Here is a 13,317-nt window from a genome sequence, read left to right on the forward strand (position 1 = left end):
TAAATACATATTTTCTATTTTGAAACCATCAAAAGTCACCCTGGTCCTATTTTTTTTCAAAATCAAAGTGTACTTTCTGATACTGAGCCAAGTGGGACTTATTGAGCAAAGGCTGTTTTACTACTGTGAAAGTCTTTGTTGTGGATTCGTAAAAATGAGTATCATTGGTAATATTTTAGTTTTGTTGTTTAAAATGAAGTAACTGTTGACTAAACACATTCAGCAGTCAAATCCTCCGCCATATTGGTAAGGGCAAGTTTCGCATGAATGCGATGCCTTGTGACATTTCTCAATCACTTTTTAACAGATATATTTTTAATGTGAGTTACTTCCACACATACTGTAAACACGTTTTTGTTGAAATATGAACATATCAGTGCAAGAACATAAAATGAGTCCAGACTTCATAAATAATGTCATTTATTCTTGATTCAAGATGAAGGCCTTGAAGTTAGATTTTACATCATTCAAGATGAGATTAATTTCACACTATATTAATTGTGTCAAAGTATTCCCATGTAGTATTTTGTACAGTAACAGAGCAAACACAGACATGCGTAATGCTTGTTTTTTTGAGAATGTCAACAGCTTTGTGCGCATGCTGTGCCAAGTCCTATTAATGAATGTTTCATACTGCTTCATATTTCTTTTTAACTCAACCGCTTTGTTGTACAGCCACAACCAAACGCTTCATTGTCAGCTCGACACATTTTTACACTCAGTACGACCTTTTGCATCCTGCCGAGAGTTTTCTAGGGCTTCTGTTTTCCTGTCATGAATGAATAATTCAAAATAAATGCAATTTCCATACGATTTTTGTTCCCCGTTGGCATCTTTTTGAAGTTGAATCACCTTGCGGTTGATTATTCTATGAAAATGGAAATTCATTCTACTGTACCTCCCACACATCCATAATGGCTTTAGGATGTCTTTCTCTTCTTTTTTTTTCAGTGTACTGAAAAGTCGAGTTCCCGAAATTGTACTTTATGTTCTTTATATTGACAAACTTCTCAATTTTATCTATTTTCAGTGGATGTACTTTGTTTTCATTGGTCGTATTTCTGCATCAAGTACATCTGTCCATTTCTAAAAAATCCTAATCAATAATTTCATCCGTGAATCGTACTTTTACTTTTACTTTTCTCCTGTCCTTTGTTCTGTTTTTACAGACACGCGTTTGACCTCATTTAAAATACGGCGTGGCCCCTTTAAGAAGAGGCGTATCCTCGCCAAGGAACGACTTGGCTGCCAGCCTATCGGAGAGAAGGCGGATGTGACGTCGAATAAGCGCTAGGAAGTCGATGGCGCGACGCGCCATATTTCAAAGCACTTCCTCCCTGGAGGAAAAAAAAAGTCCAAGGAGCAGAAGGCAGACCGGAGGACGGCTGCGGCCGAAGTCGAACTTTTCCCCGCGGTTCGACACCTGCTCGACGGTTATTGGAGAAAAGACAATTCCGTTAACTTCGACCGGCTCTCGTAAGTGTCGCTTTTTAGTTGTTTTTTGTTGTTGAGAAGGCGACGTCAGCTAGTTTTGTCAACGCCACCGACCAGTCAGTCGCTCTCCCTGTACACGTTCAAGTCGAACAAAACTCATTAAAAGGTAAAAAAGGTCTATAAATGTGATTCAGAAATCAGAAGCACTCTTCAACGTGCATGATTTACAATTATGTAATCACGCTTGACCGGATTGTGGAGGGGTTCCGGTGACCTATATTTTTTTGCATCCAGAAAGAAAGTGACACTTGAAGGGGTGGACAAACTGTGGCCCGCGTGCTCGATATGTACCATGAAATCAAACAGCCAAAGTGTAATTTTCAGACAGGCGTACTTGTATGGTAACTTTACAGCATTTTTTTTCTTGATTTTTGCTTTTTTTGACAGCCCGTCCTTGACCCACAAATCCTTCAGCGCAGATGCGGATAGCTTATTTGCATAACTCATCAGCTCAGACGGGCTCATTTATTCACGTCGGATGCCATTCAGCCTGCCGCAGATGCCTTCAACGTAAAAAAATCGACAACAATCAGAGCGACTTCCCGAATGCAACGCGTCCGGCTGTAGCGCCAGGAGGGCGGAGCGCAGCCGTCCGACTTTTTCCGGGACAAAAGCGTCTGTCATGCTGTCGGGGGCGCAGCCGTGCTTCCAATTACTCCGCATTGGCTCCTCGGCGGGGGGCTCGACGCGGGACCTGTACACCTTCAGGCCGGCGCCGGGTCATTCTGTGTTCCGTCTTGGTCGGGCGGAAGAACTGTGCGACGTGACGCTGGACTCGCCGGCTGTATCGCGCGTCCACGCCGAGTTGCACGCCGAGCGCGAGCCTAGCAGTGATGAAGACAAGGCCCAGGAGGAGGAGGAAGAGGGTTGGAGGGTCCACATCAAGGACCGCAGCACTCATGGTGAGATGGTAACATTAGCATGCATGCTTGTTGACAAATATGTAATGTTTCAATTAAAAAAAAACATGTTCCGGTGTACAAGGCTTTGGAAGAAAATCAAGGCTTTTAGTGTTCCTTGTACACCAGAATACAGTGATACCTTGGCTTATATAATGGCGTTCCCAGACAGTGTGTGTAAGACGAAAAGTGTGCATCCCAAAAATTAATTTCCCATAGGAAACCATTAAAATGAGAATAATCCGTTCCCAAGTCCACATAAAACATACTTTTTTAATTTTCTAAGCTTAAAACTACACAAAATATACCTTATTTTATGTATAATAAATGTGCTGTGGTATTATAATTAAAGAAATAAACTACACTGTATAATACAGTCGTTTTATTGAAAGGTGGGGTGGTTTAAACATTAAAGAGACAGGCAGATGACTGTGAGAGAGTTTCAACTTTTATAGTTCAAAGGCAGTGTGTAGACTGCAAGGTTAAAATATCCCATCGATCAGCCTCCACAAACAACTCACACAAGCCATCTGTACACTTAATGCAAAAAGCTATTAACCCAGCTAAATAGAACACAATTGATGAGGAACAAGGTAAAATTATCGCCGAAAAAGCACCGACAAGGGATCATTCCTCAAGATGGTGAAAGAAGGCTACGTTCTTCATCAAGTATTTAATCCTGATGAAACCGGTCACTCCATTCCATCAAGCCATCAACGACCATCACGAAGGTAAATAAAACGATTTTATTATCCAGTAAAGTTTATTTCTTTAATTATAATACCATATCGCATTTATTATACATAAAATAAGGTATCTTTTGTGTATTTTTAAGGCTTATTTAGTTGAGAAATTATGTTTTATGGGGACCTGAGAACTGATTATTCTCATTTTAATGGTTTCCTAAGGGAAATTAATTTTTGGGATACACACTTTTCGCCTTACACACACTCTGTCTGGGAACCAATTAAATTCATAAGCCAAGGTATCACCTTATGTTACTCCAAAAAATGTTCGTATGTCCTGTTTGTAACTCGAATGTTCGTAAGTAGGGGAGCATCTATAATGATAGAAATTAGTCATCACACACAGACTTGTAGACATAACATAAATCTTAAAAAATGTTTTTACAAAAAAAATTAAATCACTAGCACACAATGTGAACAAAACATCGCTACAAGCGACTGCTAACACAAACGTGGCTCGCCAGGCACTTGGGTGAACGAGATCCGCCTCCAGGCCGGCATCCAATGGGAGCTTTCGGACGGCGACGCGCTAACCTTCGGAAACCAGGCGACTCCCGGAAGTCCCGAGTTCTACTTCCTCTTCCAGAAGGTCAAAGTTCGTCCGCTGGACTTTGACGCCATTACGGTTCCCAAGGTGAGGAGTGTGATGGACACTCGTGAGCATTTTTTTTAATAATAATATATTTTATTTATAATCGCCTTTCAAAACACTTTACAGTCACAGGCTAGGTTTGTCTGTGGGTGAGCAGCGGCAGCCACACGCGGCAGCCACACGCGCCAGCGTTCATTCAATCCAGAAGTAACTCAAATAGATAGAAAACGCTAATAGATAGCTTGCTATCTATCTATAAAGATATATCCAGCTAGCTACATAGATAGTTAGATAGTTAATAGATAGCTAGCTCAGTAGCCAGCTAGCCAGCTAAATCGGTGTTCTTCCGTGCAGAGGAATCGTGGTGGTTTCCTCTCTTTTAGCTAACTACTGAATCTATTAGCTATATAGCTAGCTATTAGCTATATAGCTATGTAGCTATTAGCTATCTAGTCAGGAAGCATATTAGCTATCTAGATAGCTGGCAGTCTATTAGCTAGCTAGCTATTTATTTGAGTTAGTTCTGGGCTGAGTGAACGCTGGGGTGTGTGGCTGCCGCTGCTCACCCACAGAAAAACTGATCCTGTGACTAAAGTGACCTTGAAAGTTTTGAAAGGCGCTTATAAATTAAATGTATTATTATTGTTATTATTATTATACATAGCAAATAGAGGCTGGGTTTTTTTTCAAGGTCTGCTTTTATTTATTCGATAAAACGGTTTCTTCAGCAGTCATCTGTACTTCTTTGAAGGTGTCGGATGTTTCGCTCCTCATCCGAGAAGCTTCATCAGCGAACTAAAAATTTGCTGGTAGGTCTGGCCCTATATATGTGTATCCCTAATGTCCAGAGGTGGCAGTGCCGGACCTCTGCTATGATAGGCTGCTCTACGGTTTGGGGGAGCAGAGGACTAAACTGATTACTACCACCAACATTTTAGTTTGCTGACGAAGCTTCTCGAATGAGAAGCGAACCGTTTGACACCTTCAAAGAAGTACAGATGATGGCTAAAGAAACATTTTCATAGATGGACCGCTCCTGCACGACTGAGCTTACAAAAACGAAGCTTTTATTTGTTTACCTTCAGGCCGGGACTTTTTCCTCGGACCTGCAGAACCGCATCAGAACCAACTCGGAATGCAAAGCGGCGCCAGGTGTGGATCTGTCCAAGCTGTCCATCAACCGCGCCACCGTCATCCTCAACTCCATCGGCAGCCTGAGTAAAATGAAAGGCAGCGCTTGGACCTTCAGGAGGAGCCGAAGCCACCAGGACGCCGCATCAAACCCGCCGGGATCCTCTACGCCGCCACCCCCGCTAGCCGCCGGATACTCGCCGCCATCCGTCCCGCTCGGTGTCTCCTCGCTGGCTCCTAAGTCCCTAGGCCTTAAGTGCCTGGCACCAAAGTCCCTGGCACCCAAGCCTTCAGTCCCGGCCTCCAGAAGCCGCAGGAAGTCGGCTCACACGGTGCTGCTGGAGGACGACAACTCGGATGAGCCCGCGGGGAGGACAGGTGAGACCTGGGAACGGATAGCTAGCCAACGGAAAGCTAGACACATAGCTTGCCAGATAGCTACCCGCCAGATAGCTAGCCAACGGATAGCTAGGCAACAGATAGCTAGCCGACGGATAGCTAGGCAACAGATAGCTAGCCGACGGATAGCTCGACAGATAGCTAGCCGACGGATAGCTAGACGGATAGCTAGCAGACGGATAGCTAGAGGGATAGCTAGCCGACGGATAGCTAGCTAGCCGACGGATAGCTAGAGGGATAGCTAGACTGATAGCTAGAGGGATAGCTAGCCAGACGGATAGCTAGAGGGATAGCTAGCCGACGGATAGCTAGAGGGATAGCTAGCCGACGGATAGCTAGAGGGATAGCTAGCCGACGGATAGCTAGAGGGATAGCTAGCCGACGGATAGCTAGAGGGATAGCTAGCCGACGGATAGCTAGAGGGATAGCTAGCCGACGGATAGCTAGACGGATAGCTAGCTAGACGGATAGCTAGCTAGACGGATAGCTAGCCGACGGATAGCTAACACACTGAATGTCACTATTAAATAGATAGAAAGCTAGCTAGATAGTTAGCCACCTAGATGGCTCTATAGCTGATAGCTAGCTAGATAGTTAGCTAGCTTTTTATGACGTGCAATTAAATTTTCTGTGGTCTGTTATTCAGGTGTGGAGGAGGAAGCGCAGCGATCGCGAGGCAGGAAGAAGCGCCGTATCTACAAGTCGGCTTCCAATGCTCTCTGTTCACCGCCGCCTCCTCCGCCATCTTGCCACCCGCGTCCCCACGACGCCAAACCTTTCCCGGTGGGCATTCGAACCATCGGCAGCTTCCACGGCGCCATGACCAACGCCCGCCTGGACCACCATTACCAGCACCGCATCGTCCCCGCGCCGCCGCAAAGAAAACAAGAGCGCCAGGATGCCGCCGCGCCACCGCCATTTCAGAAAATGGCCGCCTTCCGACAGCAGCAGAGACCCGTGGTGTCGGCGCCAAGGGGGCGTCGGAGGGCTCACAGCTCGCCGGTTTTCTCGCCCCTGGTGGTCGGGGGAGAGAATTACAACCTGGCGTCGCCCTCGGTGAGGGTTTGTACGGCGCCGCGAGGACGTGCGACGTTCAACAGGTTCCACCAGCAACCAAGGTAAGACTATTTCAGGTCCTTTTTTTAAATTTTCGCCAAACAGGAAGTCATGTGACTTGAGAAATATAAATGACCCATTTGGTCTGATACGAAAAAAAAGTGTTTTGGCGCCATCTATATGCAGTTTTGAAGTTTAATTCAGGAATTGAAAATATGACGTAGAACGCCATTCCCGAATTTGTTTTGTTTTTCATGCTTGGGTGCTGATAAAGCGCTGGCCAGACCTCCGCCAGTGTTTTTTCCATTCCACTAGGTGGCAACATTTACCTTTTTTTTTTCCCATGTTAGCGCTTTGTTCCAGCTTAAGCTATCTATATAAACCAATATGTACGTCCTGCATTGTATTTTGGGCAGCCGTCCCCATTTCAAGCTCAGATAACTCCAGACCCATATAACTTGGCAATTAACTCTTTTTTTTTGAGCGTTCACTCAACCTGGAATAACTCAAATAGATAGAAAGTTAGCTAGCCGGCTAATAGCCAGTTAGATAGATAATGGATAGCCAGTTAGAAAGCCAGGTCGCTGATAGCTAATAGCTAGCATATAGATAGCAAATAGCTAGCTAGTTAGGTAACCAACGAGATAGCAAATAGATATCACGTAAATTTGTAGCAAAGTAGCCAGCTATATAGCTGTCTAGCCAGCTAGATGTTGAGATTAGCTAGCTAACAATAACTAATAGATAGCTAGCTAGCTAGATAGCTAATAGATAGCAAATAGATAAGAATATAATAATACATTTCATTTCCAAGCGCCTTTCAAAACTTCGCTTAAGATAAGTTTTTCTGCGGGTTCACTCACCCCAGAAGTAACTCAAATAGATAGAAAGCTTGCTAGCTAGCTAACAGATAGCTAATAGATAGCCAGCTAGACAGTTAGCTAACTAGCTAGATAGCCATATAGCTGATAAATAGCCAGCTACATAGCTACATAGCTAGACAGATAGCTAATAGATAGCAAATTGACACATATCCTTCATCTGAATGTTACTATTGCTTGTGTCCAGCTCTGTTCTTTTAACATTTATAACGAATGCAATACACATGCTAATTTCGTTAGCCTGTCAATGGCGTTTTCCATTGTATGTTAGCTTTAAGCTATCACATGTAATTTTTTTTCTTTTTTTTTTTTTAACTTTTTCATTCCAGGCGTCGCGGGCGTCCTCGGAAACACCCACTCCCACCCCGGCCTTCTCTGCCCTCGCCCTCATCGTCGTCGTCGTCCTCCTCCACTTCCTCGGCTTCATCCTCCTCGGGCTCATCGTCGTCATCCTCGTCGGATGAAGACGAGGAAGGCGAGCCCACCAAGGCCTTGTCGTCGGCCGGGGGGTCGGTGGAGCCGTGCGCCGCCCCCCGCTGCCTCTTACCTCAGCACGACCCGGTCCAGTGGATCCAATGCGACGTGTGCGACGCTTGGTACCACATCGATTGTCTCCATGTGGATCGTAAGAAGCTCCTGAGGGACCCCAACGCCGACTTCCACTGCGGCTGCTGTTGAGGACCACCGCGAACCTCAGGTGGGATTTGTCTGTCCGTTATGATGACATTTTTGATTCCTAAAAAGAAGCTTTTCACAAAACGTGAGGAAATACAACTGCCCCACCGCCATTCGACACGGTCAGCGCCGCCATTTTGTGTCGGGACTAGCTCACAGTCCCATGTCATGTTGGTTCTCCTCACTGGCCACTTTATTAGGTACACCATTTTTTAAGCATCGAAATACAAGGGGAAAAAATACAAAAGGAATGAGTGATTTTTGATTGACATCCATAAATTTTGATATTTTGAATTAATAAGTCACTTTTTTTATTAATGGGGCGGGGACTGTCAGAATTTTAATCTTTCTACTTTGAAAAATTAGTTATACCTGTCAATCGAAACAGAATGTCTTTGTAAAGACAGTTTTATTTTCAATCTTAAATATCATTAAATGGTGTACCTAATGGTGTCCGGTGATTCTTTATGAGACTTGGACCAATTTTCAATACAGGTAACATCCGACTTACGACCGAGTTTCGTTCCGACCAAATGGTCGTAAGTTGAAATGGTCGTAAGTTGAAACCCGTTCATAATGTTGAAAAGAGACTCGGAGGTGAAATGACTGGCAAACTCATCCCCCTCCCCCCTCTGGTACCATAACATGGTCGTAAGTAGGGGTGTTCGTAAGTCAGATGTTACCTGTATTCATCTGCGGGGTTACCTTTGGTGCCCCCCTGTGGCTACATGGTCAAACTTCAGTCCGGCGTAATCATTTAATTACTCATAAGGTGGTAGATGAGCAATAAATGTAAAAGAAAAAACAAAAACTTTCAGAAAACTATTAAAAAATAAAACAACAAACTATTTTTTTGATTTTCATGGCAGAGTGATGTAATTTTTCTTTGTTGGGTGGCAGAACATTAGTAGATATTTTTTTTATGTATTTGCTTACCTGGCAATGTTTGAAAAATCAAATCAAATGTACAGGATAGTTTCAAATGAGCGCCCCCTAGTGTGTTGGAGTACTTGTAAACAATCGGAATCTTTTAAATATGAGCTGTGTGTATGTGTGTTTTCTGCGTTGTTTGTTGATCCAATACAGTAAACGCAACCATTTTCATCACCTCTCTTGGTTAATTTTTGTCTATTTAGAGTCAACAAATCAAACGCAATTTGAATGAAAATGAAAATAACCCTGGCACTGGAGTAATCACATTTTTGCACATCTGGCAGAGAATGAGTTAAATAACGTATCACTTTCTTTAGCTGATGATAAAGAATATATGCCTATGTGTGGTATAATCATAATAATAATCATAATCATAATACAATAAGCCCCTTTCAAAACTCTCAAGGTCACTTTACAGTCACAGGATGAGTTTTTTTGTGGGTGAGCAGCGGCAGCCACACGCGCCGCGTTCACTCAACCCTGAAGTAACTCAAATAGATAGAAAGCTAGCTAATGGGTAGCCAGCTAGACAGTTAGGTAATAGCTAGATAGCCATATAGCTAATAAATAGCCAGCTACATAGCTAGCTAGCTAGCTAGACAGATAGCTAATAGATAGATAACATATAGCTAATAGATACATGTCCTTCATCTGAATGTTACTATTGCTCGTGTCCAACTATGTGTTTTAAAATGCTAATTTTAAACACATGCTAATTTCTTTAGCCTGTCAATGGCGTTTTGCATTGAGTGTTAAGCTATCCTACTTCCTCCTCGTCCTCCTCCACTTCTCTTTTATTCTTACGCAGCATTGAATGTTTAAGTAGTCCTAAAACTCAATTATCTGTGGATCCTGGAATTTTAGTAACAATGACAAAAACCCTGGCACTGGAGTGGACACTTTTTTTTGCACATTGTCTGGCAGTGAATGAGTTAAATGACCCACAAGGACCCCACTGCTTCCTCATGACCACTTTTTATTTTTGTGCATCGGTCAACACATAATTTATAATCATAATACACTTCATTCTAAGCGCCTTTCAAAACTCTCAAGGACACTTTACAGTCACAGACAAGCATAGGTACTATAATAAATAAAATACTATCACAATTAGAATAAAATACAATTATGCCAAAAAATAGTTCCTTGTGCATATACTGTTTCTTAATTACAGTGTGTGCATAGTGTCGTTTTTGTCACATCTGAGCTTCCGTACAATCACAAGTGAACTGTACGCGCAAAATAAAATTCACATTAATTTTCTTTTTATTAAATGTTGCTTTTGTTTTTAGCTCGCATTGTTTTCCTTTCGGGTTTTCTCACCTACATTTTTAAAACCACTCGTTTTCCGTGTTTCGTCTCCCTAATGCGTTTTCGATGTCAACCACAAGGTGGCAGTGTTGCCTATGAGTTACTATCGTTACTCACTTCGTCTGTGTGTGTGTGTGCGCGTGCATGTGAGTGACTGATCTCAATAACATCTCATCTATCTTCTCCATCCCACTGTTGCGTCTTCCTTTTATCTTCCCACCATGATGTCTTTAAAAAGCCTCCACTGGGCCCTTAAAAGATCATTATGCTCTTTTGAAGGCTGTTTTTAACTGGAAGGCAAAATGGTCGCCCTTGACAAGGCTTGCCACAATGAGGGTTGACCATCAATCCACGTATTCCTTTACAAGACATGGTGATAAAATGATATGCGCTATGGATTGAGCCCGAAGGCTTGGCGTTATGGCAGATTTATATCACAGTCAATTTTCTTTTCGAGTTAGCTTTGTTTATTGCGCTCAAGTAAATGTGTATCTACGAAAGCGTCAGATGATAACAGCGTTAGCCTCCTCCATCTTGTCAGGAAATGAGATTTTATACTTTTTCCTTCACAATCCTCAGGTCGACCTTTAGCGCACTCTGCTTACCTATACACGCACGTACTGTACGCTAATAACTCCATTAATCATTTATCTGTACAAGCAACTTGAAAGTGAGCTGCCATCGGGGTGGAGGCGACGACACAGCATCGAATCGAATTAATTGGCCTTTCATCCGGTGCTTCGCATCTGCCTCAAAAGACGCGTACAAGATGAAAAAGGCGCAGCGTGAAATGTTCGACACAACAAACGCTCAGAAGCTAACAAAAGCAGGTTTAGTGACAAGCGCCTACAAGCTAACAAAAGCACGTTTAACGACGAGTGCGTACAAGCTAACAAAAGCACGTCTAGCGACAAGCGCGTACAGGCTAACAAAAGCACATTTATTGACCAGCGTGTACAAGCTAACAAAAGCATATTTGGTGACAAGCGCGTACAAGCTAACGAAAGCACATTTAACGATAAGCGCGGTCAAGCTAACAAAAACAAATTAGCGACAAGCAGGTACAAGCTAACAAAAACACATTTAGTGACAAGCGGGTACAAGCTAACAAAAGCACATTTAGCAAAAATCGTGTACAAGCTAACAAAACCATAATTAGCGACAAGCCCGTACAAGCTAACAAAAGCACATTTATTGACCAGCGTGTACAAGCTACCAAAAGCATATTTGGTGACAAGCGCGTACAAGCTAACGAAAGCACATTTAACGACAAGCGCGGTCAAGCTAACAAAAGCAAATTAGCGACAAGCGGGTACAAGCTAACAAAAACACATTTAGTGACAAGCGGGTACAAGCTAACAAAAGCACATTTAGCAAAAATCGTGTACAAGCTAACAAAACCATAATTAGCGACAAGCCCGTACAAGCTAACAAAACCATAATTAGCGACAAGCCCGTACAAGCTAACAAAACCATAATTCAGCGACAGGCACAAGCTCGAACAAGCTAACAAAAGCACATTGAGCAACAATACAATACAATAAGGATGTTTTATATAGCGCTTTAACAACAGTTGAAGCTATAACAAAGCGCTGAACAAGACAACAAGCTAACAAAAGCACGTTTAGTGACAAGCGCGTATGAGCTAACAAAAGCACGTTTAGCGACTAGTGCGTACAAGCTAACAAAAGCACGTTTAGCGACAAGCGCGTACCAGCTAACAAAATCACATTTAACGACAAGCCCGTACAAGTGAACAAAAGCATATTTAGCGACAAGCTCATACAAGCTAATAAAAGTACAATGAGCGACAAGCTACCAAAAGCACATTTAGCAACAAGTATATACAAGCTAACAGAAACACAATTAAGAGACAAGCCCGTACAAGCTTACAAAAGCAAATTTAGCGCCATGTTTGTACAAGCTAACAAAAGCACCTTTAGCGACAAGCCCGTACAAGCTAACAAAAGCACATTTAGCGACATCTTAACATGTAGCGAGTCCTTCTCTCTGCAATGGGTACAGATGACTTTGATATATACCGAACAGAATTGAAGTTGATTATTCATGAGGTTAAATATTTTAACAGGACATTAACGCTTTGCATTCCAAACAAGACCAATTGTTGTGCCAGGGTTACTTTTGTCCATACCGACTCATAAGAATCATCTGTCGTGTTTCTACACGGAGTTCATTTGCATTTGAAAGGTTGAAAGTTTGTTTGCGAACTTTTTAATGATGAACAAAATGTGGATTTGAACGTGAGGGACATGGTCGCGCTCCTCAAGTGAGTTAAGCCTTGCGTCAGTCGCCGCAAAAAGATGAAAATAAAGAAGACAATGTTTGCCATTAGAGTGACAGAATTGGCGAGGGGGACGTCTTTGTGATGGTGTCTGTATTGAGAGACCACCCAGGAATATAAAATAAAAAAAAAAAGATCAAATCCAGTTGGACACCGCAATGTAGTCGTGCTCTTGCGTCTTCGCATTTTGTTGCATTTTGTTCGCATTTTTGTTTACTTTTTGAATTGTTGAAACGATGTGTATATATGAAGTACATGTACCGTTGTTGTCCACTTGGGGTCACTATACCTACAGTCTACTTTGAAATAGCGGTAAATTTTGATTGTCATACTTTAAAAGGCGAGGCCTAACCTGGTGAGTGACATGGGTGTCACCCATGGGAAAATGGGAGTTTTAAGTCTGTCTAATGGTAGCTTATCATGAAAAAAATGACAACAAATGGTAAAAACTTCAACACATTGCATATGCACAATCATATACACAAACAACAGCTGTAGGAGTTAGCATGCTAGCCTAAATAGCATATAGTAGCCTCTTGTGAGATCAGGTTAGCAGCTAACGGTTAACTGGATAACCGTTATCCAGTTTTCATGTTTTCTTAAAACAGTTTGTCCATATGTAACAGTTTTTGCTAGCATGCTAGCCTAAATAGCATGCTAGCAAAAACCGTTACGCATGGACAAACCGTTTTAAGTCAACATGAAAACAGGATAATGGTTATCCGGTTAACCTCAGCTCACAACATTCAACTTTAAACTCGCTGACACCCATGTTACTGTTTTCATGTTTACTTAATACAGTTTGTCCATGCGTAACAGTTTTTGCTAGCATGCTAGCAAAACTGTTGCCACTGCTGTGGGGGAGGGGTCCTACAGTCCACTTTGAAATAGCTGTGAA

The 13,317-nt window shown here is 42.6% G+C and overlaps 1 protein-coding gene across 1 annotated transcript; it reads left to right on the plus strand.

Annotated features, from left to right (window-relative positions):
* Nucleotides 1-1,218: 1,218 nt before the first annotated feature.
* On the plus strand, nucleotides 1,219-12,924 carry tcf19l (transcription factor 19 (SC1), like). The gene is made up of 6 exons (XM_089023024.1): nucleotides 1,219-1,476; nucleotides 1,882-2,396; nucleotides 3,604-3,773; nucleotides 4,817-5,240; nucleotides 5,908-6,379; nucleotides 7,528-12,924. Exons 2-6 carry the CDS (start codon nucleotides 2,117-2,119, stop codon nucleotides 7,874-7,876), a joined length of 1,695 nt encoding a protein of 564 aa, XP_088879150.1. The 5' UTR covers nucleotides 1,219-1,476; nucleotides 1,882-2,116; the 3' UTR covers nucleotides 7,877-12,924.
* Nucleotides 12,925-13,317: the final 393 nt, after the last annotated feature.

This window comes from Hippocampus bargibanti, linkage group LG20 (assembly GCF_051943395.1).
Source record: "Hippocampus bargibanti isolate YZ-2025 linkage group LG20, ASM5194339v1, whole genome shotgun sequence".
In the NCBI taxonomy this organism is placed as follows: domain Eukaryota; kingdom Metazoa; phylum Chordata; class Actinopteri; order Syngnathiformes; family Syngnathidae; genus Hippocampus; species Hippocampus bargibanti.

Bases quoted from the DNA above. Each gene is read 5' to 3' on its own strand.
- tcf19l (XM_089023024.1), top strand. From the start codon at position 2,117: ATGCTGTCGGGGGCGCAGCCGTGCTTCCAATTACTCCGCATTGGCTCC. The intron at 5,241-5,907 runs GTGAGACCTGGG...TCTGTTATTCAG, and splicing joins TGAGCCCGCGGGGAGGACAG to GTGTGGAGGAGGAAGCGCAG. The intron at 6,380-7,527 runs GTAAGACTATTT...TTTTCATTCCAG, and splicing joins AGGTTCCACCAGCAACCAAG to GCGTCGCGGGCGTCCTCGGA.